Genomic DNA, 27,669 nt, shown 5'->3' with positions numbered 1-27,669 from the left:
ATGAAAACCCGAGTTATCTATTCTCGATGAGCAGTCTCCAAATCATGAATATTCATTATGACGTCAACGCGACGTACTTGACGCTCAAACAGTACGGTACATCCTCGTCGATGCACCGAAGAACCTGAAGAACGTGCAATTGGAATGATAACAAAACCAACAACAAAGAACGTCTCCTTCAAAATGGCGTCCTCTCTGGTATATTGCATTTGCAAAGAGGCCTACGATGATACACGATTTATGATAGAATGCGATGTCTGCAAAGACTGGTTTCACGGGAGGTGAGTGCAGCATAGCTGAGAAATTAAACTAAACTAAATCGATCATTTGCAGTGAAACTATTTCCTGTTGGCAACGCTTTCAAGTTTGCGATATGAAGGGGACAAAATATATCACGCGAGGGACTATGGATCACTCCACTTGCCTATAGACATTCTACAGTCCAAGCAAATATGTAGCCGAACGTTAGTATGATGGTGGGGGGTTGTGTACCCGGACACTTAGAAGTTGACATTAAGATGAATTTCTCACATTGCCATCCTCAATAAAATTATTCCAATACACAATGATGAGGTTCTGAAAATGATACATAACAGTTCTTCCAAAGCAAAGCGAACAAAATCAGAGAACTTAAAACTGAAGCCTTGCCCTTGGCCTTGCAAATATATTTTGAACGTTCGTAGCCAGCCTGCATGTATTGTCTAGATCTAGGCCCTATATGGGAATGGATTAACACTGAAGTTTGTTGTTTCTGACTCAAACACACGCACAAGTTTCACATCGCACGTGTGAATTGTTAATTGTATTTTGTGCTTATTTTATGGGATTTTATTATGTTTGGGGAAGTAAAATTTTGGTCCGGTCCCACACAACTTGTCTGGTCCGACCACGTATGGTCATAACACTACCAGTTACATAGACTGACCATAGATTCTACTGGCACTATTTTGATCACGGTTTCGTTGGACATAAACTAGCAATGGGTGTTGCTTCGCTTATTTTGTAACATAGCTTTATCAGATTTTTTGGTGCTAGTGTACTTTCGCACCCTCTTGTAAAATGTTCTAGACTATAGTATTGTTAGATCTTAATTCCAAACATGCACAAACTCACCCTTGTTATTCTGTAAATTTAACCTAACTTGAAGTCTTAAAATCTGAGTCTCCAAAGTCGAATAGAAGTTAAGTTTTAACACGTTAGTATTTACAAGTGTCGGAATATCGTTGGAAAATCTTGATCGCTTGAAGTGCTGCTCTGTACACAAGCACAGTACGAATACGTTCAGCGCATCCACTAAGGGTTGATCATGTGGTGAAGCTACACCGTGGCTTTTTCTATGCATGGTGTCGTTGAAAAGCTAAAATTTAACCTAACTTGAAGTCTTAAAATCGGAGTCTCCAAAGTCGAATAGAAGTTAAGTTTTAACACGTTCGTATTGTATTTACAAGTGTCGGAACATTGTTGGAAAATCTTGATCGCTTGAAGTGCTGCTCTGTACACAAGCACAGTACGAATACGTTCAGCGCATGCACTAAGGGTCGATCATGTGGTCTGAATGTAGCTACACAGTGGCTTTTTCTATGCATGGTGTCGTTGAAAAGCTAAAATTTGTTTTTCTCTTTTCCTCGGCCAAGTCTTCGTCTTGCGTTAGCGGTTGTAGCTTCAAAGCAGTTGAGTGCGTGCGTGAGTGTGTGTGTGTGTGCTGCCACTTAGGCCCTATATCTTTCTCTTTCTTTTAGACTATCGGTATCTTTTCTTCTTTCATTTTCGGGTAGAATCTGCACCTAAATTTTCCCTTCCTTCCTATCAATCATTTCTTGTGGTTTTCCTTTTAACTTTCTCAATTTCCTATCTAACTGTACTTTCTGCCTAATTCTTTGTTTCCTTCATTCGTGGGTTGTTTTTCCCTCCAACTACAAGGGTCTTTCCTTTCTCTCCTCTCCAATATCTTTTTCTCATGTGTTGTTCTCATCCCATCCTTTTCTTTACTTCCTTTTTTTCAACCTGTATAATTCTTTCTTTCTTTCCTATTCATCTTTGCTCTCATCCAGTTTTGATTCATCTTTCATTCTACAGTAGGTATTAATCTACCTAGTGCTTTTCTGTTTTCAATCTACTTATAATTCTCTTTGCTTTCTTCTTTTCTTTTCAAACATGTATCAATTTCCCTTGCTTTCCTTTATAATGCAAGTTTCTCTTCTATCTTTCCTTCCATTATCTTTTAGTGTACTCTCTATTTTATAAACCTTTTGTTTCGTTTTTTTTTTTCAGTTTTTTTTAGTATCTTTTCTATCTTTTCTTTTCCCCCTTTTTCCTAGTAAACCTTAAAGATGGCCCTTCCCTTTTGCATTCCTTCCCAAATAGCACAGAACATGATATTCCACCAGAATGACAAGACTATTGTAAATCTATAACATTTCTGTGATATTTGAAGGTTGTTAGCCGTTAAAATTCAAATAATGCACTAAACACTCACCGTAACGTATTCTGTGTACTAGGCACAGCTGCATACATTAATCCTCCTGTGGTTGTAATATGATACTTATACTTGGAACAACAGATATGCATGTTAAAGCTGTCAGAAAAGAAGAATTCAGAGCTTCTCTTACTTTGTTATTAATGGCAAATAACAACACACCACTTACATGAACTACATGTACAACTATGTGCATCACACAGGTCTGTAAAACTAGACAAGTATTTAGATTTGTAATTTTTGCGTAGTACGCAAAAATTATTCAAATCTTAACGGTCAATTTAACTAAACAAATAAAGACCCTCTTGAGTTCAAAATTTACGGGAGGTTTCCAAATAGTGTTTTCTTCAATACGTGTGTTCTCACCAATTTTTCAAAAATTTGCATGCAAAAGGGATTGGCTGTCTTTAAAGGCTTTATTCTTTCACCCTTATAACCACATTTTTCACAATCTTCTTTCATTTATTCACACACACACACACACACACACACACACACACACAACACGAACAACCCCAATCCTCAATCAATTGCAACCGCGACTCGGTACAAACTGAGAGAATGGCAGAAAAGTATTATCATTTTAAAGATATAGAAGAACTTGCTCTGATCGCCATGAGGTAGCTACATTCAGATCAATTGCGGCACTCGCTGCAGCTGCTGTGAACGTGTTTTGTGCGCCGTGCTGTGCTGTCTGATCCTGTGCAAAGCAGTTGTCGCAGAGAGAACTAGCTGCGATCGACATATTCCTACAAGTGTAAAAGTGTCAGAACAGTGAAAATTCCTTTTCGACTGGACTTGAATCTCACTCAGATGCAAATATTCAAGGCTGTTGGATATTTAGAGTGAGTTTGTGCGTGTCTGGAGATCATTTGACAATGGGTGCAAAAGTACACTAGACCTACCTATGTAGCGCCGATTTCGTTTAGTTTCAGAGAGCTCTGTTACCTGAGAAATTACTTACTTACTTACTTGGGTACAATGTATACTTGGGTGTAGAGACTGGAATCAAAGCTTATTTGTCCCTCGTTACAGTTCTGTCCTGTGTGAGGTAGGGTTCATACTTGATTGGATTATTCAGTATCTTTCTAGGGAAGACTTGAATTGGTTTATGGTGGTAGCATTGATGACTTCCTTAGGTAGTGCATTCCAATTATTTACATTTCTTATTGAGAAAGCAGACTGCCTCAGACTAGAATGGACACGCTGTTTGACAAGTTTGAGATCATGACCTCTCGTTGTTGAACCACTGGCCAACTGGAAGAATTTAGAGGGATTTACTCTATCGAAGGCTTTCAGGATTTTGAACATCTTTATCAAGTCAGCCCTCTGCCTTCTGTTAGGTTCTAGTCACCTGGTACGTAGTGGTATTGCATTGCCCACCCTACCCCCCCCCCCCCAATAAAAAAAGAAAGAAAGAAAGAAAGAAAGGAAAAAAGACAGGTTGCCTAAGAAGACGTATCAGACACTCGGTCTACAGCTTTATTGAATTTTGGTACAGGTTACAGGTTCTAGATATCTAGCACTTGCTGTACTGTAGAAATTCATTTGATATGCTCTCTGAGGAACCAGACACTGCTCATGATAATGGCGACTTAATGGTACATTGTAGGTGACGTTATTGTGTGATATTCTGATAATGATACTCTGGCTCTCACTTGTTACTACAACTGTAGCGTCCTTCCCTCTTCAAAGTTTAAGTCTTCCTTTCTCACCCCAGGTGTTGATGTCAGATTCTGGAAATATATTTCTGTATCCCAAAATATCAATTATCTGTAGAGTCATTTTGAGGTCAAAATTTGTACATTGTATGGCCCCCAAACACTATGGATTGCCCAGAGTTCTATAAAATGAAATGATAATTTTTCACAAGCGTACATATAATGTATTTCATCAATCTATCTTTTTCAGTTTAGCTTTACTGTGTCACCTTCCTAAGTGCAAATTTTTAAACCACAGTTGCTGCCAGAAGTAGAACCCACATGAATGTGCAACTCGGAGGGGCAATATCAATAAATTCCACCGTTCACATTATTCTATTTCTATCTCCAAGAAACTACAAGTATATGTATATGTTATTCAATTTAAAGAACTTATCTTTGGATGAATTTCTGATGAGTCTGTTAGACACTGTTCAATGTCTTATAAATATGTCATTGCTCCTTGCAATTATGACTCAAACTACACGTAAGTTGACCTTTGTGTTTGTCTTCCCGAATTTTGATTTTAGTGAGAAAATTTGATGAGAATTTGGAATGGTATGTGGTGGTTTGTGTTACTGATGGGATAGTGTCAAAGATATGACATTACGTTTAGGTATATAAGCAGTGTCTGTTGGTAATAAAAGTTTTGTTTTTACCCTAAAACTGTTTTTCATTTCGCCTTCTTACTAAAAATTGTGGCCACTTATTCCTTCATTTTTCAGCTGCGTCGGCATCAGAGAAGATCAGTCAGATGATATTGAGGAGTTCCACTGTCCAAATTGTGCAATAGTTCATGGCCCAACAAAGTGTAAGTCTAACATGGTGATTTATAGTACCAGAGGTAGTTATTGTTTACATCTATGACACTCTTACACGAATCTACTCTCCAGCGCTCTGCAAAGAGAAGTGGTAAAGGAAAATCAGATATTCTCTTCATATGATTGATGAAACGGTTTCACAGTACAACATGTTATGATTTTACTTGTACCTGTATATGTGCACGTACTATGAGTTACAATATGTACTTATGGTCATGATGCATTAGCATTCATTAACCATGTTATGTGAATATGACGAAAAGATTTCTTCACTGCATGGAGAAAACGATAGAAACTTCCAGAAGTATTTGTATGCCATTTCGCTGGAAAACAAAGGTTATTCCGCAACCCCATTTTCAGTTGTAATATCTAATCTGCAAATTAAATGCAATGCTACTACAATGCTAAAATGATTGTAAATTATTGTGGAGGCAACTCTGAAGTGAGCAGTGTTCTTACAGAGCTCTGTATAACGTACCTGGTATTACAGATTACTGGCAGTAAGTATAGGTAGTCCTGAAATGCAATGTACAATGTATATTGTAGGATTTTATGGTAGGCATTGTTTTCTTCACTGGAATTGATGTAAGTTTTGATTCAACTAGGTGATATTTGATAAAGGTACAAAATTAAATCACTGCATCTTTACTTGCTGTTTCAATGCCGAGAACATTTTCATGTCCAATCTTGGACACTTCATCAGCTTGTAATGTTGAAGAAAACACTTCATTGTTATGATGAATATCAAATATACTGTACAACATGTATTAACACCAATATTACTCATTTCAGAATATTTTGTATGAATGATAATGGTACCCTATAATTGACTCTAACGTGGAATCCTAATTTTCATGACAATGAATTATGTATGAACACAGAACTTTTCTATTACAACATGTGGAAGTGAGTTTCAGACGTACCTAGCAATCACATTACTTATACTGCTAATAGCATTCTGTAACATATGTAAACAGGCAATCTTCCAATGTATCTCTTCTGGTTTGAAGATCAAAAACAAAGTAGTGGCAGTACTGGTTTTAATGACAAAACTATTTCAGTAAATCAGTTGACAAAATGTAATGATGCATGCATGTACACCATAGTTCTGTGAAATTACTAGTGATCATTAACTGGGACATCTTTGTAATGCACCACTGCATCACAGAACTCAAGTGCAGTGAAATTGAAGTAAGTTAAGTTCAACTCTGAAGAAAGAAGTGTTATCAGAATCATGACAAAATACGTATTTTACTTGTTCTTGTTCAGAACTACACTGTATGAGACAGATTTCTGATGATCAAGCAAAAGGGAATGTTGCTGCATAATGCACTAACCATTTTACCATTTTCTTGACATCTTCCTAAATGCTCTAAAGGTCAGTGCAGTCATTCCTACATCATAGTCACAATTTTGGGTTTTGTTTTGTTTTTTCGTTTAAATGGTCGCAGTTTTCATTTTGGATTGATGCCATGAAAAGACATGCAATCTGTTTGTACTGTGGAATCTTTACATCTTTAATATTGCATTTTATACTTCTTTTCTCTCTCATTTCACTGCAGTAAAGAAGAGAAAGAATTGGCACAGACATGATTACACAGAAGATTATGACCCCAACAAGGTGAGGAATTTGGAAACTTACTTCATTGGAGAGATAGTGCATTTATATCTGAATTAGTGGAAATACAGTATGTATGCACATCTCGGAGTGCTGTTAATGTAAAGCATTAAATCTCTTTTAAGTGATTTTAGTGACCAACTTCATATTCACATCAAGGCCATTATACATCTTTTATGGATGATATTGTAATTGGTACATTACACTTGTGCATTAAAAAAAATACCTACAGTTCATGTAGTACCATTGATATGTTTATTCATGTACAATTTTGTACTGGTGCACCATCTTTAACAGACAAACAAACCAACGCCAACAAAAACGTAACCTCCTTGGCGGAGGTAAGTATTCTCCTACAGATAATCTGTAGTTCTTAGTGTATTCTGTAAATGCTCTAGCATTACTTTACAATGCCCAGAGGAGATGAACATGGAACATATTTTTATCAAATTTCTGAAATATCCTTAGATATTTAGGAGAAATGACAGTGATTAGAAATCTTGAATAGATATGTATTTACTGCTGACCTCCTTGTGTTTCACTGAGCCAGGCTGTGCAGGCTGGAACAGCAGTGTTTATCCGTCAGCTCAAAGCGAGGGCATTCCGCAGTGCAGACGAGATTATCCTCAGACTGCGGGGCCACGAGCTGACGGTGGAATACCTGGACAAGAACGGCTTTCGGACTCCCATCATTGTAGATGACAAGGAGGGCCTTGGTCTCATCGTACCCCCACCAACTTTCACCGTCGCTGATGTTGAGCAGTATGTTGGTGAGTGTAGATTTATTCTCAGCATATTCCTCATGCATCATAACACAAAAGACTGTACATCAGTGTAAAATGAGAAATGATTGTTTCAATATATACATGTATGTATATATATTCAACCAGATTAGTCAAGCCCTGCCGTGAGGATTACATTTACATTAATAGGCATAAAAGGTGTGTCAGTGTCTAATACAGCTGTATCAGTATTTTCTTCTTCTTAATTTTTTTCTTCGATTAACCTTCTTTTTCTCATGCTAACTAGAAGAAATTCATGATATTAAAGTTCAACTTTTCTTGTGATGTAGCGATCCTCGTTATCCTTAGGTCACTTCTTTCTCTGTTCCTTTTTTTCATTTTGCATATTCAAGGGTCTTCCATGGAGTTGGATGTCATCGACGTGGGAAAGCAAGATGAGCTGAAGATGACAATGCGGGAGTGGTCAGATTACTTCACGAGTCCGAGCAGGGACAAGATCCTCAATGTGATCAGCCTGGAATTTTCACAAACGAGGTGAGCCACATTGTATCATAATTGCTTCCAAGAGAATACAGCAATCCTTGCTACAGCATACATCTGTTGAGTTGCGCTATGTCTTTATCAGTGCCATGAGTGTGATGTGCTGCTGGTTTTAATCGATGCCCACTGATAAACATGTAGATTGAATTGTCAGTGACCAACAGTATCCAGTCTTCAAAGATTGTGTTCTTTACTGCAAAGTGGTGAGATATGTGTGATTGTATTGCCCCCAAGCTGATGGGCTTTCTCTTAAAGGAACATGGTCCTGGTGGTTTAGTCAAATGCATACGCGGGCGCACAACGCAAGTTTCCTATAGAGACCTACGCTAACGACTCCTCTTTAGCGCTTATGCTTTGGCCCATTTCCCCGAGTCTGAAGAAGTCCCATCCACTGTAGTCAGTGGTCCAATCACAGTTGGGCTCATGATTCGACTGAGGGGGATGGCAGCTTTAGCAAACTTCTTTTGTGATGTCATACTAACAAGCACATAAGCACGCTTCCTGGCATCACTACAGACTGCGTGACGCGCAGAGAAGACAACAAAGGCGATGTTACCTGGCAACACCTTCGGCAATCTTTTTATCAATGCTAACGGTGATCGGCAGTATCATCCAACAGTGCCCTCTAACCCGCCGGGACTATGCGCCTTTAAAAAAAAAGAAAACTGCGCCCTTAAAAAAAAGAAAAACTGAACTGTTCGGAGTGACAAAAACTAGGAACTCTTTGACATAACTTCTGATATGACACAAACATTCAGAGAAACATAATGAGCCACTTATCCCAAGAGACCTGCTGTATTATTTCTTTATTTTATTATTGTTTTTTAATTAATTATTCAATTTTTTTTATGCCCTCCTTGCAGGCTGTCTGATCTAGTGGAGGCTCCAAGGTTTGTGAGAAAGATCAGCTGGGTGGACAACATCTGGCCAGAAAAGCTGCCCGAGGACTGTCCATACGACAAGCCACAGGTGTCCAAGTACTGCCTCATGGGTGTCAAGGACAGCTATACAGACTTCCATGTAGACTTTGGGGGAACTTCAGTGTGGTACCATGTATTACGGGTAAGCTTAGCACTGCTGGGGAGTGTCATGATACAAGTATTTATGGGGAATTACGTTCCTATCATTATGAGTAATAATGATACAGATATTTCATGTTGCTTGAGACCGAGAAGGAACAAACTTCGAAGATGATTCAAATTTCAAAGGCGATGTGCGGATGTACGGGTGATAACCATGTTATGCAAATATTGATGCAGTATGTCAACACGACACCTAAACGTTCAATTAGTGGATACACCTTGCATACTCTTTCATCACCAGGGGGAGAAGGTCTTTTACCTCATGGAGCCAACAGATGAAAATCTTAAGGCGTACGAGAGCTGGAGCAAACTTGACCAGACGAAACAGAGCGAAACCTTCCTCGGCGACAAGACGGGCATCTGCTACAAGTGTGTGGTCAAGCAGGGGCAGACATTTTGTATACCGACAGGTAGTCATATATTTCTCATCCCATTATGGCTCCATCAAAATACATTCACTCACTGTTCAGAGCCAATTCACAGAATTGCAAGTGGCAAGAGGGATGGCTCCTGCCACTGAGGGCGGCATACCTGATTTTATTGTGACATAAACTTTCTGGCCGTCAGTCCGCCCCCCCCCCCCCCACATTTCAGGACAATCCCCTCTCTGCTGAAAGAAGCAAGAAGTTGGAGTTCTTAAGTCTTCAGATGAAGAGCATTGATAACTCTAGAAATAATAGCTGATGCATAAGCAAATAGATTTTGTGGGACAGAAGTCTTTGTACCCATAACACTGATGAATCTCACTGTGTTATTTACCCTTTTTCTGCAACCATTCATACACTTCAGGCATTACGGTGCTGAATTTGATAATTCTCATCCCTGTGGTAGTTATATAATGCCATCAGATTGTTTGAAATTAGAGTTGTGTGTTTGATTACAAGATAAAAGGGTTCTAATGAAGGCTTTCTTTGTGGTTGATTTTTGTAGACTTTTATAGTTATTGTTTTCTGTGTTTATTTGTCTTCTCTCTTTTTTTTTTTTTTTTGGTGGTGGTGGTGGTGTGTGTGTGTGTGTGTGTGGGGGGGGGGGGGGGGGGGGGGGGTTTGAGGGTCTGTAAATGTGAGGGAGTGACTTTGCCAGAGTAGACAGTATGATATATTGCTCTGAGTGACAACATACAACAGTAGAACATGACTGCTGTAGAGATGCCAAGTCTGTGTCATTCTGCGGGAGACTCCTTGGTTAAATTTGATATCTGTTCATACCCTGACATGAGATTATAAAAAGCCTTCCTGATTGGGGAATAATTTTGACTAGTTGAGGTGTATGGAACTCACAGATTTCTTGCTGCTCTGACGTGTCTAGTTGCTATGGTGATGTTTTTTATGTCAGGATGGATCCATGCGGTCCTCACAACAGTGGACAGCCTCATCTTTGGTGGCAACTTCCTCCATGGTTACAACATCGGTCTACAAATCAAGTGAGTTCCAGCCTTTCTCTAAAGTTTCATACAAAAAGGCATTAAATGCCTCTGGGAGTACAGCAAAGGACTTGTGTACTGTATGATGTAAATAAAAGGATCACTGTTGAAAAGACAGGGTACATTTAGCCAATGTCATATTCAATATTCATTGTCAAAACAACATCACAAGTTAAAATCTGCATACTGTTTGTGCAAGTACATTTTCTATTTTGACCATCAAATGTCTAGCAAGATTTGTTTCCAGAGACTCTGGAGTGTGCCCACCAAAAAAAAAATAAAAAATAAAAATAAATGAATAAATAGATAAATAAATGAAATAATAATAATAATAATGATATAGATAAATGAATAAGTACACAAACAAAAACAAAGGTAATGTAAATTTGAAGAAGAGCAATAATTATATATCGTTCAAAACTGTTTTTCTAAATTGCCATTATATATTTGTACTGTAATGGAAAATTTTAGTGAAAGTTCATCAAAAGTTTTCTGTATTTCCATTGGGTACTGTCAATGTGCATTATGTAGTTCACTTTAAATGTCATAAGTGTAAAGATCTTCATATTGTGCAAAATGTGTATTTAAAAGAGGAATGAAATCCAAAATAACTGAGTCTTTGATTGAACCCTTTTCAATTGCAGTTAGCAAGGAAAACTATGGCTTCCTACAGTGTGCATCTTAGGGCTGTTCACACATGCAAACCATACATGTTTACAAGTATTTCCGGTGGTCTTGATATGCATTTTTTCTCTTTAACTCCTAGAATCAATGACCTGGAAAAGAGAGTGAAGACACCACCTCGTTTTCAATTTCCTTGGTTTGAGGCCACGATGTGGTATGCAGCACGTCACCTCCTTGACACACTGAGAGGTGAGAGTGTTTCTTCTGTAGGTGTATTAAGCATGCATTACTTGTGCAGTGTCACTATTGTTACAACCAAAATATGTTGGTTACCTTCAGAATATCTTGTCTTATCATGCATCACTATGTTTGTTTGTTTTGTTTTGTTTTGGTTTTTTTTTTGGGGGGGGGGATCTGCAGAGGTTAGCAACCTGTTTGATATGTGCTCAATTCATACTACTGCACATTTTGTGCATTAAGTTTGAGGCATTTTTTTTTTCTCCCTTCAAACTATACTCTTCTCAGTTTGACTCTTCTATTCTCACATTTAAAGGTAAAGCATATTTTCCATAATTTTGCCTGAAGAAACTGTTGATTTTTGCTCTAAAATGGACACATATATGCATAAGAAATGTATGAAATTATGCTGTGATAACACAATATCTGTTGGGTAATGACAAAGATATGAAATATGAGCCCAAAAGGTATTCCGACAGTTTCAAATTGTGAGAGCAGGTTCTATCATGGTGGCTACTGTGTTCATATTGTTCTGTATGTAGTCATTTATCAATAATTGAAAAATCGGACCATAGCAGTATCCATCAATCTTACGCATGAGAGTGAATTGCATGCAGCTTGTTGGAAAAATACTGCTGCAGGCACAATCAATCATCATGTAACCTACATAACCACTACTGAACGGGGAAGGCACTTAAGAAATAAAAGACGAATACTCAGTTCTAAATTATTTTACACGTAAAACACTCCCAAACCACACTATCCTGACAATCCTGACAGAAGCCAGACAAGTTCCTAGGGAGACCCTCTCGATGTACTGCAAGCAAATTCAATATGGTGGAAGATGAATTTTGAGCTCTTCTGAGAACTATTTTTTACCTTTAGCAGTACATCTTTCACCCTCAAACAAATGATATTCCACTGTACATGTATGTCGTCTTACCCTTCCCAATCACTGTAGATTATGCAAATATTAGAATGGTTGAAGAATTGGAAAGCACCTTGTGACATTCAGCTCGGTTTAGAAGAAGAGAGGGTAAGCTTGTAAGAGGAGGTCTGACTGTTTGTAGATTGCTTCACTTTGCCATCAAATTTACATCACAATGAAACAGTGTCAGCTGCAAATCACAAACAATTCTTTGTGGTATTCAGTTTTGTTTTATATTTTTGAAATGCAGCATGCAAGGAAGACAAGAAGAAAATATCACCACACATAGTGAGTGGTGTGCATGACCTATGCAGTACTCTGAAGACTTGGACCAACAAACGTGAGGTAAGGTTCATTTACTTTGACAACTCAAGATATATATGCCATATGTTACTGATTATCTTTTTTTTTTAATCAGTTGAGGTAGTAATTGTACGCATTAGTGTGTGCTTGTTTACTTGAAAAGTTGTATGTAGATATTGTTGAAATTGTGAGTGCTTTCCCATATCATCTTGAAATTGTGCAATTTCACAGAATTGTGGGGGTAAATACAGATTGGTTGATCTTGTTAGGATCTGTAATTCATGGTGGATATTAAGATTTGTATGTTGGATAGGGCTTCATGATTAAAAAAACTGACTGAGATATTGCTGTTCTATGAACTATTGGTAGTGCATATATTTGTTTCCATCAAAATGCGATATAGACATAAAATTGCACTCAGCTACGTGTAATTATTCTTTCAGTGTAGGAATTTTTTTGTTGTTGTTGTTGCTGGCATCGTGTGTTGGTATGTTGGGTATAGACATTCTTCAGCAAAGTGGTGAAAATGAGAATCTGAAGAAAGTGTTCTTAAAGTAGAATTCATTATGGGACTATGAACAGTGAAGATGCTAATGTAAAGTAACAAGTGTGAAAAAAAAATGGTATTTAAAAAAATAGTATTCGTGGTACATTTATATGTGTATTGATTATGTATGACCTAACACTCTCAATGTGATTTGCATTTTCAGTTTAGGATGGACTAATGTAATGATTTTTCAACATTTACATGCCTTATGATGTAAATGTTGCATATTTTCCTAGGTTTTAGCAACTTTTCTTTCTGATAAACACTTGAAATTTAGGTCCAAAATGTACAGTATGAGTGTTACAGTCTCTTTAATTTATGTGAATATCTTTTTGTCGTTTCACAAAGCTGCTAAAGGCAGTAACAAGAACAATGAAAGTAAGTCCCAGTCATGAGTTCCTTGTTTCCCCCCAAATTAAAATTTCATGTAGCTTTGTGTTTCTTGGTGAACCATTGGCATTTTAGAGTAGTACTATTTATACATATGCGCTTCTCAAACTCCACTCCAAAGTAAACTCCCTGTGAAATTAAAATTGATATAATCAGAAAAAGCAGCGCTGCCGTCTTGCTTGCATTAATATGCATAACTTCACAGTTGTCTATGTGACCAGTTTCTTAATGCCTTTCTATCTGTCGTGCAACCTATCTCAAATATCAAATGGCATGCTTAAAGATAAAAATGTATCAGTTGCCCAAGCTGCAAGCTACACTCCAGGATTGACTGTCGTATGATACTGCAAAGGAATAGATAAGTTCTGATAAATGAGTAGATTGTATTAATAATGCGACACATGGGTGGTTCCAAGTAAAATATTTGTTCGTTAGGTCTGAGAAATGTCATAGTTACTGGTGGTTTTAAATGTGATACAAAAAAATGGTTGGTATGACAGTGCAGTCAAACACATTTATCAAATTCATAAACCAAGAAATGTTTGTTTTGGTGTTTTATGTACCCGTTATTGAAGGACAGTCGAACATGTCATAGGATCCTCCAAGAAGAAACTTGTTCAGTTATAATTGTGACGGATGTTTTGTGCATGCTTGCTTGTCCTCGCAGTATTTAACCAGCGTAACTCTTTACAAGCAGTGTCCAGTATGCATGACCGATATCGTGGCCGCGTTGTCAATTTCATTGTAAAACCCTGGCTGCGACAGCCCATGAGTACAGAAGTACTGTATATGCTCCTGAGTAGCATTGTATGTCCCTCCCATTGCCCGTTTTTTCCTGGTATTGGTACACTAGCCCTGTTAATTCCCATGGCATGCCATTACTCAATGGAGAAAGCTTGATTAATATGGTTCCCTTTGCCAGCACAGAAAAGAAAAAATGATATGATTAATTCCTCACACAGTAACATGTATCAGAGGCTGCCATAGTATGTCTTTCAAAGAACAGCTTGCCATTAAGTATTGATAAACCCTGTGTGTACATGTTAGTGTTGAATTGAGGATGTCTTCTTCATGAATGTAGCTGTATGTAACTATGTTACAATGTATTTGCCCCCTTCACATTCCCTGCTGTACATGTAAAATCAACTTGATACACATGGATTTCTCTTTGTAGCATGGAAGTTTGTCACAAACGTTTCATTTTTGTGGGATCATTCAAATATAATTTGAACACACATGTATGTGGTTTCCTTCAAATTCTCAGCTGTTTAAAACGAAGCAGTGTCCCCCAGTTTACCTTCCTCATCATTAGCTACTTTCACTGAGTATAGTGTCTCATATGCAGCATCCTCTTGTACCCGTGAGAGTTGACCTTTGGTGACACATAAGGCGCAGTCAGACTGGCAAAAGATTGCGAAGTTTAAGTTTTGCCAGTGTGACCGCAAACTTCCTGCGAAACTTCCCACTCCAACTAGGGATATTTCCCTCACCCCCGTCACACTTATCTATCTGTTTCTGGGCGGTGTCTCCGAAGCGTGAGGCCATTGTCATGTACAGATGTGCATTGTTACGTCACAATCACTAGCCATTGAACAGCGCGCTCTTTCTTCTTTCTTGCGCACGCGTACCAATGACCCAAACTTCACAATCTTAAACTTCTCGATCTTTTGCCAGTCTGACGGTGCCTATAGTCAGTAGTATGATCACAATTTAGTCACCAACCAGAACTGGAGGTTTGTAAGAGCTGTGACGATTGGCTACAGGCTACCCACTCCTCGCACCATGACAACCTTCACCATCAAGTTAACTGTCCAATCAAATATTGCCTTTGCTTTGTAAAACTCCGTGATAAATTGTGAATCCACGCAGCCCCCTTCTTTTTTGTATGCATCCATTCCTGCAAATGATGTTTATTTATTTATTTTTTTTTTTTTTGCCCTGTAAGCATTGATGACAGAGTCTTTATTATTTACACATAATTGCACAGTCTATTTATCTTATACGTAGAAGTTATACACAATTCTGTTGAAAATGCTGTGTGCTGGTCCTGGTCTACTTGATAATGTATTACATCATCACTTAGAATTAGTTTGTCATGGAAACGAAATGAAGACACAGAGAACCTTTTTAACCCTTTCTGTGCCTAAGACTTTGGACAATCACCACTCAAAGTGCACAAATGGTTAAAATCCTACCAATTTTAATGTACACTCTGTGGAATCAGAACTGTGTAGAACTGGTCTCACAACCTTTGACAGAGAAGTGGCACACATGATACAAACAGTGTCATGCGACACAAAATTGAATTGTATGTGATGAAAGAAACACTGCCAAGCATGCGCAAATATTTTTCCTTGTTGATGAATAACAGTAGCACACCCCCAAAGCTGTCTCTAACATTACCAGTAATTGTTGTATGATAGTATGTATTTGCATGTTTATGTTTATGTTTATGTCTAAAAGCATGGAAGACAATGTCAGTGAGATTTTTAATCTTTTTTGAAAAAAAAAGAAAGAATTGAGCAATTTTTACCACACCACAGTAGTTGAGAGATGAATGTTACATATTTTTGAATAGGTGTGTCACACGAACCAATTCTTTTTCTCTGAATTGTCATAGTTTTCATCATCTGTGCTTTATGTTGTTTATTCACTTTTTCAGTTTCTTATTTGCCCCTTTAAATTCAGTTGAAGCACCATGAACAGGAAATCCCCGAGACAATCAATCACACCAAACTACTCAAAGATCTTGCCAAAGAAGTCAAAGGATTTGAGGTAATGTTGCTCTGTCTGTATTTCTTTTGTCCTTCCCTTTTTTTATGCCTCCGCCACGAAGTGGTGCCGGAGGCATTATGTTTTCGGGTTGTCCGTCCATCCGTCCGTCCGTCCGTCCGTCCGTCCGTCCGTCCGTCCGTCCGTCCGTCCGTCTTTCCGTCCGTCCGTCCGTCCTTCCGTCCGTCCGTCCGTCCTTCCGTCCGTCCGTAATGAATTTTGTGGACAGGGTAACTACCAAAACCTTTTGAGGTATCCTAATGAAACTTGGCATGTATGTGTATTAGGGGGTGAAGTTGTGCCTATCAACTTTTGGGTGCACATGCTCAAGGTCAAAGGTCAAAAGGTCAAGGTCAAATGCTTAAAATTTTACTATTTCCCCCATATCTATGCAATGCCTGAAGATATTTTCTGGAAACTTAGTGTATACATGTACTACCCAATTAAGATTCTCTGGTGAAAGTTTGGGGTCATGAGGTCAAAAGGTCAAAGGTCAAAAGGTCAAATAAAATGTTAAATTTTCACTTTTTTCTCTGTATCTTGGAAATTGTTCAAGGTATCTTCATGGAACATAGTATATATATGCATCTACTGACTGGCAGTGGTTATCTAAGGAATTTAGGGTTCATGGGGTCAAAGGTCAGGGGTCAAAGGTCAAGGGCAATACTTCAAAATTTTACTATTTTCCTTATGTTTATGCAATGCCAGCAGGACTTTTTTTTTTAAACTTGATGTATGCATGTATAACCCAATAGAGATTATCTGGGATTTTTTTTGCCAAGAAGGTCAAAGGTCAAAAGGTCAAAGATCAAGTGAAAGTGCTGAACTTAATTCTTTCTCCATATCTCGGAAGTGGCTCAAGTTATCTTGAAACTTAGTACATGCTGAATTTATGTATGTTCTGCCTGACAGTGATTCTCTTATAAATCAAAGGCCAGATGAAAATGATAACAATTTACTGTTCAATACAGAAATTGCGCTTTTTCTCCATACCTTGAAAATTACTCAGTGCGTAAACTTATGAAATGGTCAAAGTCAAGTTAAAGTTCTTAAATCCCCAAATACATGCTCTCCTATTCATCCAATAAACATAGGTCAAGGAAGGTAAACATTCAATACATTTGTGACAAACATGTCATTTTAATATTTTGCCAATTTTGTGAAAATGTAATCACACATTGTCCACATGTACTATAGACCTATTAGGAGAATCATGCATTATGGCGGAGGCATACCAGTCGCCATAGCGACATTTCTAGTCCCATTTTCATTTCTGTCTTCTTATTTCTGTGTGGTATTGTTTGAATTCTCTTTCTCATTAACCTCAGTCTACACTTTCCATACTGTGATATTTTCTACATATAATAGGCAAACAGTATTTAGTATTATTAAACTGGGCAGAATAGAGAAAATATGTCAGTTTTTAAGTCTTGTGCATTCACGTGAAGCAGGTAGCCAACATCAATTTTGGTGGCATACATTGCAGCTGGAAAAATGTTAATTTGTTTCAGTGCTGCAGCATAAGCTATCACATTCACAACCTCATATTCTGACTGGGCTGCAGTAGATGGATTGATTGATGAATTGAAATGAAATGGAAGCTATGTGGAATCAATATGGCCTTGAAACATTTGAATCTTGTAGGTTACAAAACACTTGTGCAGCTGCACTGATGTAATTCACAAAATCTTTGAGAGGTGTCTTAACAATGTTTGCCCCCAGCCCATTTGACATTTATGTTGTATCATGCATTCAGATGTAAAGAAAATCATTTACATGAAAGCCATCACAGATGAGGTTTTGCAGCTACACAGTAAAAAACTTTGCATTGTCTGCAAATGTACGGAAAGCAAACCCCCAAAAACCTCTCATCTTGTGGTTACCTCGTGAGCCAGGCTGAAGCTGCAGGGAAGAAGGAGAAGAAGAAGTCCAAGAAAAAGACCAAGATGGACAGCAAACACATGGAGGCCCTGGAGGCTCTCCACAACGAGACCAAAGAGAGCCTCAAGGACTCCCAGATGGCGTCCCATCGCCTCCCTGCACTCGTCACGGGTCACCTGCATGGTGTGGTGAGTGTCGCCAGAGTTGGGTGTGCTGTCCCCCCCCCCCCCCTTATTAAAGGAGGATACGAGCAATGTGACCCCTGTCATTTTAATTTTGCATCATTTATGGGTCAAATAAACTACAAAAGAAGTGGTATCATTGTACCTGTGTAAATAAGTGAACTCCCATTATAACAAACATGGTTATAATGAAATACTCATTACAATGAAGCAAAAATTCAGATCCAAAATTTTATCATCTGTGTATCGTATATACTTTACTTTTTGGTTTATAACAACATTTCAATATAACAAAAGAGAACTGCTGGTCCCCCGGATTTCATTATAATGAAAAAATAATAAATGCTGCTGGACGGATATAGACAAAGAAAACACAGTGTATATTGTTTGAAAGCCATTGGATCAGGAACAAAAATTAAATGATTAGAATCTATGACAAAAAAATTTACAGCAGTGAGTGTTCACATATCGAGGTTTGACAAAAATTGTCTATTTTTTCTATGTGTATTATGTACGAGGACTGCACGCAAATCAAGCCACGCTTAAGCTATAGCCCTACTGTATTATTCATTATACGGTTGTATTGCTGATACTTTTCTGCTGTTCATTGTGTAAAGGCAATGAAGAAAAAATATTTTGTTAACAACTGATGTTTATGTATATGTATGGTTCCCACAATGTGTGTATATATACATGTACATGTATGTTCATGTACAATGATAATACAGGAATCAATAAATCACATCAAATCAAATCAAATCAAATCAAATCAAATCAAATATTTAGAATTGTAAGAGGAGGTTAATCTAACAATTTTATTATAAATTTTTCTTTCTTTTTAAGTTTGTCATTTGTTAGTATCTTTTACATTTAATTCTTCACAGTATAGGGCACAAGCTCAGGATAAAAAGCCATCACTGAAACTACGCATTCCAAAAAGTGATTCCTTCGAATTTTATCCGACATCAACAACCGCGGCCTCGTCAACATCAGAAAGTGAAGAAGAACGGTACAGAAGAAGGCGGAAAGAAAACATCGATTCTCGTAACTCTCAGACCCTCAAGCTGGTGGTATCAAATGGCAAAATTGTCAGGTAAGGACAATGGGTGATTTCTAGTTTGGTTCTAGTGCTAGTGCTAGTGCTATCTCAACTCTAGCACCGGCGATAAAACCGAACTTGAAATCAGTTAATGTTAGGAAGATGACCTCAAAATCATGATGTATTGCTGGTAGTTGGTGTTGGGCCCAGTGTTGAATGTCGTCTGCTGAACCAAGCTCCACCATTTGTGTAAGCAATTTACATGCTTTTTTTTTTCCCCATTGGCTAACACTCGCCCCTAGAGATTATCTTCTTTGTCATTCATGTTCAGTGCTGATTTTAGTGTTGCTGTGCGAGACCCACATTCATGTCCATAATAGGTGCATGTTGTACGTGCAAAGTCTGTGCTAGTGCAGTGGTAGCACACGTTTTTGAGAAGGGATGAAATTTGTGGCATTTTAATCCATCTTCCTCATTGAATGTTTCATTTCAATGTTTGCTGTGTTAAAATATTTACATTTACACAATGTCGTCGTCTTCCAAATTCAGCCTATTTCACTGCGAGTCTTGTTACTCTTTCCTGCTTCAGTCGGAGCAGCTCACCTGTGCCAGCGAAAAGCGACGGCTTTCACTCTTTGACGAGAAGGGAAGGGAGCAGCGAAGACATAAATGTAGAAGAAGAGACAGGGGAGGACATGAATGAAAGAAAGAAGCTCCTTCATTCACAAGGATCTCTGAAACTTAGGTTATCTTGTAAGTAATTTCCCTAATGTAACCTTTAAACTGATAATATCAACTAGTCTAACCTGCAAACATTCTCTTGTGTGCAGTCAGGCCCACCTCAATAAATGTGAATATTGTCTGACAAAGATGCCATGTTGTTTTAAGATTATGATGGTTATTGATTTGTTTATTTCTTCCTCAATTATCATTCACAGTATGGAATACCTTGTAATGCTCCTTCAAGTATGAGAGAACAGAATAGTGTGGCCTTTAAATAGTTGGTATTATTCGTTATTATGTACATGAAATTGGTCATTGTGTATCTGACATCATGTCTTTTTCTTATGTTTTCTAAAAAGTAAAGCAACCCTGCTTCAGTTTGAAGCAGGGCTGTAAGAATAAATTTGTCCCTCTTTTTTTATTAATAGATTTAGGGAGCTTCTTTCAATATGACTCACCTTATGCCATCAGTGGCCATAAGTCAGTGCACAAGTATGAACTTGACCCCAAATGATTTGAGACTGAAAAGTGTATATCATGAATTTGGTAAAGTTATTGTATCCTCATATTATTCACTTCAGTCAATGGTAAATCCAACCACCAAAGTGGGCTGAGTAGCTCAACGCAAAACACGTCAGCAACCTCAGACACGCTGGACTCTGATGATGACGTCTTGCCATCAGAAAGAAGCCCTCGGGTATGTTTTGGACTTATCATCATTCTTGTCCCATCACAATAACTATGATTTTCACCTCATTTATATTTGTAGGAATACTAGAGGAAAATGAAAATTTGATCGAAGGAATCATGTCAGTCATGAATTAAACTTCTCTTTGAATACACAGTATATCTTTACATGAGTTATTAATGACAAGCCAAACAGATTCATAGAGATATACCTTTTTCGTTTTCTTGGCCAAGCAACAGCTGATGTAAGTCACTTGACTTCAGCCAATAGAAGTAAAAGCATGTTCAAAATTCTGCATCCAGTCTAGCTCATCAAAACAAGTTGCTATGTTGTCATTCAACTTTGACAAAGCGATGCCATATGTATATATGTATGATATCTTATTGTCCCCGCCGAACGAGTTCGAGCAGGGGACTATGAAACGGGCTCCGTACGTGTGTGTGTCCGTGTGTCCGTCCGTCCGTCCGTCTGTCCGTCCGTGTGTCCGTGTGTGCGTCCGTGTGTGATCAAAATCTTCAATTTGCTACTTCTCTGTCATTTATGAGCCAATTTTGATTCTGTTTGCTTTATATGATAGCACTACATGGGAGCTTTGAAACTTCTTCACAGAATTTCAGTTGTGACCTTTGACCTTGACCTTTGACCTATATTTTACATTTTGCTACAAAATGCTACTCCTTCGCCATTTCTAACCCGATTTCGATTCTGTTTGTTTTATGTGATGGCACTAGGTGAGGGCTTCAAAACTTCTACACAGAATTTTGACCTTTGACTTCTTTGACCTTTGACCTTGATTTTTTACCTATATTGTACATTTTGCTACAAAATGCTACTCCTTCGCCATTTCTAACCCGATTTCGATTCCGTTTGCTTTATGTGATGGCACTAGGTGAGGGCTTCAAAACTTCTACACAGAATTTTGACCTTTGACTTCTTTGACCTTTGACCTTGATTTTTTACCTATATTGTACATTGGCTACAATATGCTACTCCTTTGCCATTTCTAACCCGATTTCGATTCCGTTTGCTTTATGTGATGGCACTAGGTGACGGCTTCAAAACTTATACACAGAATTTTGACCTTTGACCTTTGACCTTCATTTTTGACCTATATTGTACTTTGGTTACAAAATGCTACTCCTTCGCCATTTCTAACCCGATTTCGATTCCGTTTGCTTTATGTGATGGCACTAGGTGAGGGCTTCAAAACTTCTACACAGAATTTTGACCTTTGACTTCTTTGACCTTTGACCTTGATTTTTACCTATATTGTACATTGGCTACAAAATCCTACTCCTTTGCCATTTCTAACCCGATTTTGATTCTCTTTGCTTTATGTGATGGCACTAGGTGAGGGCTTCAAAACTTCTTCACAGAATTTTGACCTTTGACCTTGATTGTTGACCTGTATTGTACATTTTGCTACAAAATGCTACTTCCGGCGGGGACATATATTACGCACCGCGTAATTTCTACTTTTCCTTGTGTATATATTTTTTACTAACCATTCTGCTATTACAAATTTTACAGGTACCACAGATTAGCAATGTAGATGTCCTTCTTCAAGCCACCAAACTGGAGCCTCTTCCTACCATCAGTCTGGCAGACATTGAGGCCGAGTTGAAGTGAGTCTTCCTCCTCACCTCCTGAATCCTTGCTTCAATATGACAAACAAGGATTTCCTCATTTGTGTACTGTACAGGGATGGAACAGGTTTTGATTAAAAAAAGTGCAAATTATGTTTGATTAGAGTAGCCGTCAACTCTTGGTAAAGGTTTCGAAAAACATGCATGTCACATTACTTGAATTATTAAAGATGTCATGATAAAATGTAACATTATGTCAGATGTTGTCTACCTAACATGAGCCATCTTCCAGCAAAATCTTGTAAAAGTTGTGAAACCTAGCCTGCATGGATACATAGATGTAGTCAAAAGTATTTCCAGAGGTTGAGAGAAAAGCGATGCATAGTTAACATGATGTAGGGCAATGTCCCTCACACAGACTCATTGCTAGAGTAGGAGGTAGTGTTTTGATTTCTTTGCCAGCACACCACCCTGAGGGAGTCTTGGTCACAAGCTGAAACTTCCAAAGACGGGTGAAGATCAGCTGATGAAGCTACTGGTGAAGATGTAAGGCAGCCAAAATCTCTTTGGCTCATGCTCTCTTCATCTTGTATCTGCATCGCTTTCAGAAATCAACCGGCATCGCCGGGGACACAAGATGCCATCCAGGGCATGTTGTCGATATCGTTGCCGGGACGATCATCCTCGCGCCTTGGCCAAGGTCATGATGGGGATGATGAGGACAATGATGAGGACCACGATCACCCCGGGAGTAGGAGAAGTCGGAGGCGGAGGCAGAGAAAACGCTTTGCCGATGAGATGGACGATGACTTGCCCAACTGCTTTCAGGATGCAAAGTATGGTAAGTCAATATCCGTCTTATGGTACATTTGTACATGTACATCCTAGAGTACTTTCTGCATACAGGCGCTTACACTTGTGGCATGCTGTGCAGTTTAGAAAGTTTTACCAAACATATTTTTCCTTTTAATGGGCGTGCAAACGTAAAAAGAATTCCATAAAGAGTTGGTGGGGAAATTAGGGAAAGAAATGCTTTGGTCAAGGCTTACTTCACAGGGAATCAGTGTACATGTATGTCTGGGGAAGTACATAAACAACCCTATCCTTTTTTTGGTAATCAATTGGAAAATCTAGCACATCTATATTTAACACACTGTTTAATTTATTCAAGATTAGCACCACTGTATATTTGTTTGCTCACAGACACAAACACAATGACTGGGTATGCATACAGACCCCTGTGTCTATGTCTGTTTTTCTGTGTATTTATGTTAAATTGTATTTTTTCCCTTGCAGCTGGGAATTCCCTTTTTTTATAATTCTGCAATGTTCACTATCAGCAGTTGTATGTAAAAATCCACAACATGTAATATTTACAGAGAATTGGGTTAACATGATGCTATGTGGTTGAAAAATTAGAACTTAGAAACAGAAATACACTCCTCATGTTCCCCTTCCTTGGACAGTATATCCATCACTGGACGATGACGGAGATGGCCCCCTGTTCAAATCACGCAGCAAGACGCCCAGACGGGACCCCATGGACCTGCCCTGGAATCCCAAGGCTAAGGTCACCACTCCCAGCCAAAAGCCGGTGAGGCCAGTCAGAGAGAATGCCAGGAGACCAAACATTGAGACGGGATTGGCGGATGCCGCAGCCAGGTTAGCCAATAAGGTAAGAGATTGAAACTGATTGACAAATTGCACTCTATTAATGTAGATAAACACTGATTATTGAGTGATTTAGTAGCAGCCATGATAAAAAAACCATGGGCATACATACTCGGGATGCATTTGAACCAATGATCTCCTGATTACTGGACAAGCGTCATATCCACTAGACCACCAAGATTCTGCCCAACAGCCAGTGCTGGTTTTAATCCTAATAGTATGCAGCAGGTACTGCATACTAGTAAGCAGTACCTTATTCAAATTAATGATTTGTGCATCGGGTTGCATTGTTCCTTTCATGATAAGTTTTCACACTTCCTTTAGATTTAAAAAAAAATTACATTACATTAGAAAAAACAGAACAGTCGAACTTGCAGTTGTGTGATTTAAGTGTGGTGTCTAAAAAGTGATCATACAATGTATTTCACACAAAATAAAGCAAAGTAAGATTCAGAATTTAGTCCTTATGTAAAAGGGTTGCAGTGGATACCATCATTTGCTTGGGTTTGACAAAATGTTGTGAATGTTTGTCTGCAGCCGAGACCAAAACGACAGTATATCCGACGGAAACCTCTGGCACCCAAGAAGGCACCGGAACCCCTCGAGGACATTCCGTCAACCAGCAGCACCTTCCTGGGACAGTCCCATGATCCCTTCTTCTTCCAAGATGCCCTGGATGTAGAGGACATTGACCTCACCCAGAGTGCCCCGGCTGACTTGCTCAAGCCTGCCACAGCACAAGGACCAGGAAGGCGTGAGTTGGATTCCCTTGTTTGTTATCAGTAGGGCTTTTATTGCTGCTTTATAGTGTGAATTAAAGTGTGATCATCAATCTAATAGATTTCCAAGAGTTTATTAATGAGCATTTATGCAATTTGTGTATGTAGATATGATAGATTAACGGTAGAAGCTACAGAGGAGGGATTTTATAAGGCCTGATTAAAGTGTAACCTTCCATTTTTCTTCAAGAATGGAAAGTTTTTCTTTATGTAGCGTACTCAGATGCTTTGTGCAAAAAGAAATGCATGAAATTACCTTAAAGGGAACGCGAACCCAAAGAGCAACGTAGATTGTGTAAAAGCATTAACATTAGTAGAACACATCAGTGAAAGTTTGAGGAAAATCGGACAGTCAATGCAAAAGTTATGAATTTCTAAAGTTTTGGTGTTGGAACCGCTGGATGAGGAGACTACTAGAGGTTATGATGTATGAGTGGACAACAATATAAAGAAAATATAAAAGGAATTCCACAAAAATTCACTTTTCTAGCAAAATGAAAGAGTACTTCACTAACCGCTTTCAGAAAGGAGGGGGAATAGGTGCTACCCCTAACATATGTCAGTATCAAGTTGATGGAATGTGTAATTTTCATGAAAAATGAATTTTTATTGAGCTCCCTTTATATTTTCTTTATATTGTAGTCCACTCATACGTCATAACCTCTAGTAGTCTCCTTACCCAGCAGTTCCAACACCAAAACTTTAAAAATTCATAACTTTTGCATCAATTGCTCGATTTACCTCAAACTTTCACTGATGTGTTGTGCTAATGTTACTGCTCTCACTCAATCCACATTGCTCTTTGGGTTTGCGTTCCCTTTAATAAAAATGTCCATCTTTACATTTTGTTAAAAGGGGGGGGGGGAACAAGTTAAAACAAACAAAAGATGTTTAGATCAATATCTTGAGTTATTCCAGCTAGCCTTGATTTAGAAAAGAAGAAAGAAGAAGAAAAAATATTGACAGGATGGAATGGAACATAAAGCTTTGGACATTGCTGACTGACTTTTCAAGTAATTTATGAAGTTGCATTAGAAATTTTGCCTGCCATAATATATGAGTACGGTTCTTACTCTAAAGTTTCGGGTGTGCAGTCGAAATATTGATGCAAATTTGGTTTTCCTGTTCTTCTTTTTGTCAAAGGCAACAATTTAGCGTGAAGAATTGTAATCATTTTGCGACCTTGTCTTTGTCTTTTTTCAGCACCCAGCAAGAAACCCCGGAAAGGCATGGCAACCGCCAAACAAAGGCTCGGAAAGATCTTGAAACTACAAAAAGGAGGAAGATTAATCATGTGATCCATGATTTGCGGTATCTCATCTGTCATCACTTTGTAACCCAGCCAAACAGGAATTCAGTGGAGCTTGAGTTTAAAGACGGCATCAATATCTTTCTGTGCATCCATTGAAGGAGTCTGATAGAGTTCAGGACAGAATAACCATACGAAGGACAACATACTTGTGGCATAATGCATAGCAACTTTGCCCGTCTGAAATCCGTTTATCTCAATGCACAGCGTATCCATACAAAGTGCATTATTGCATAGGTTTGTGATGATAGGTCACACACATTACAGCAGACGTTTGCTCATATCCACAGTGTCTGTGACTCATGTCTGTAACAAGTGTTTTTCATTTACTTTTTTTTTTCAGTTCATGACTATCGCAATACTTTTGTCTTCCTCTGCTGAACTACTGATGCGCGAGTGTGGAGATTGTTCAGTTTACAGTCAGTGCCGAGATAACCTGTTTCATAAACACGTGCCATTCTAAAGTATGCATACTGAGCATGGGCCACCTTGTATCATTGTGACTTCAGACTCGTCTACGCTCCCATTATCTGGTATCTATTTTATACATGATGTTTATGTGCTTATAAGACATGCACATATGTCGAGTACATGTATTGCATTATAAATTTGTTGCCATGACAGCGTGTGTGCTTGTAAGCATTTTAATTTCATCAAAAGCCTCATCCTAAAAGAATCAGTTGAAGTGATACATGTACTGAAATCACACTCTCCATTGCAAAAAGTAAGAAAACAACAACAACATCAACAATATACAAACCAGCACACACAGTGAACATCAGAGATTTGTATGCAAACTGGCTAATGTAGAAGATTTTGTTTGTCAGCATTTCTTTAAGTGAACTTTTTATTGAAGCAGCCATTGCTTTATTTCAGTGCAGGTGTTTCTAACCACTGGACATAACACTGTTTGTTATGCAAGAGAGGACTAGATTTTTGTTGCTAGAAAATGTAGAGCAACTGATGTTGTGATACATACACAAATTAACCAGAGGCCACATGGCACAATAGGGTCTAGGAAAAAGAGAGTTTGTTATGCATGGGTACATTGCCTATTTCCATACTATATGGGGATATCTAATAGGAAGAGATTGATTTTGCACATTGTCTTTTTACTGTTGGCTTTATTTGACAGATTTAGAAGATTTTGGATTTGTTTGTCTTGTCTATCTCGGTTTGTTGTGTTGTTTTATTTTTTACAGTTAAATAGAAAAGGGCATTGAGTGATAGAGACTCTTTATATGAGTGCTTGCTGTTGTCTTTTTTTAAATACATAGGATCACTTTGCTTCTTCAATATTCTGCTGCGTGAGAATAAACTTGCCATTATATACATTACGCTACAAAGGCTGGCAAAGTTCCTCAGTTTTTAGCATCCAATCAGCTTCAGCCATAAAATTCTAGATGATATCTGCTCTGACTCTTTGTGCATTGACTCTCTTATCAGTTCAGCTCATTGAAAGAAATAGTTCCATTTCTTGTTTTTCCTTTTTTCTCCTGTGTTTTATTGTCTGTAGTGTGTTGAATCACTTTTCTATTTTGAAGTTGTAGGCCTTGTACCTGATGATTTTTTTTTTTTTTATTGTTGCCATGAAAAGCAAGATGCAG

The 27,669-nt window shown here is 38.3% G+C and overlaps 1 protein-coding gene across 1 annotated transcript; it reads left to right on the top strand.

Moving 5' to 3' along the window:
- Positions 1 to 169: 169 nt before the first annotated feature.
- LOC139719878 (histone lysine demethylase PHF8-like) lies at positions 170 to 26,170 on the top strand. The gene is made up of 21 exons (XM_071631262.1): positions 170 to 281; positions 4,902 to 4,987; positions 6,560 to 6,618; positions 7,166 to 7,385; positions 7,751 to 7,892; positions 8,762 to 8,960; positions 9,222 to 9,390; positions 10,316 to 10,403; positions 11,170 to 11,276; positions 12,443 to 12,537; positions 13,391 to 13,420; positions 16,121 to 16,207; positions 18,100 to 18,273; positions 19,152 to 19,360; positions 19,896 to 20,059; positions 20,611 to 20,726; positions 22,248 to 22,342; positions 22,912 to 23,144; positions 23,770 to 23,978; positions 24,512 to 24,728; positions 25,957 to 26,170. The coding sequence occupies exons 1-21, from the start codon at positions 184 to 186 to the stop codon at positions 26,049 to 26,051; spliced, it is 2,892 nt and encodes a 963-aa protein (XP_071487363.1). The 5' UTR covers positions 170 to 183; the 3' UTR covers positions 26,052 to 26,170.
- The last annotated feature ends 1,499 nt before the right edge of the window (positions 26,171 to 27,669 follow it).

The sequence above is a fragment of the Diadema antillarum genome, unplaced genomic scaffold (assembly GCF_040938485.1).
Source record: "Diadema antillarum isolate AM-2024a unplaced genomic scaffold, OU_Dant_1.0 scf00000116, whole genome shotgun sequence".
NCBI lineage: Eukaryota > Metazoa > Echinodermata > Echinoidea > Diadematoida > Diadematidae > Diadema > Diadema antillarum.
This window is presented reverse-complemented; position numbering and strand designations above follow the sequence as displayed.

What these genes read in the sequence shown, in the direction of transcription:
- LOC139719878 (XM_071631262.1), top strand. Translation starts at nt 184, where the DNA reads ATGGCGTCCTCTCTGGTATATTGCATTTGCAAAGAGGCCTACGATGAT. An exon ending in AAAGACTGGTTTCACGGGAG is followed by an intron (nt 282 to 4,901) that starts GTGAGTGCAGCA and finishes TTCATTTTTCAG; the next exon opens with CTGCGTCGGCATCAGAGAAG. An exon ending in CTTGGACCAACAAACGTGAG is followed by an intron (nt 12,538 to 13,390) that starts GTAAGGTTCATT and finishes CGTTTCACAAAG; the next exon opens with CTGCTAAAGGCAGTAACAAG.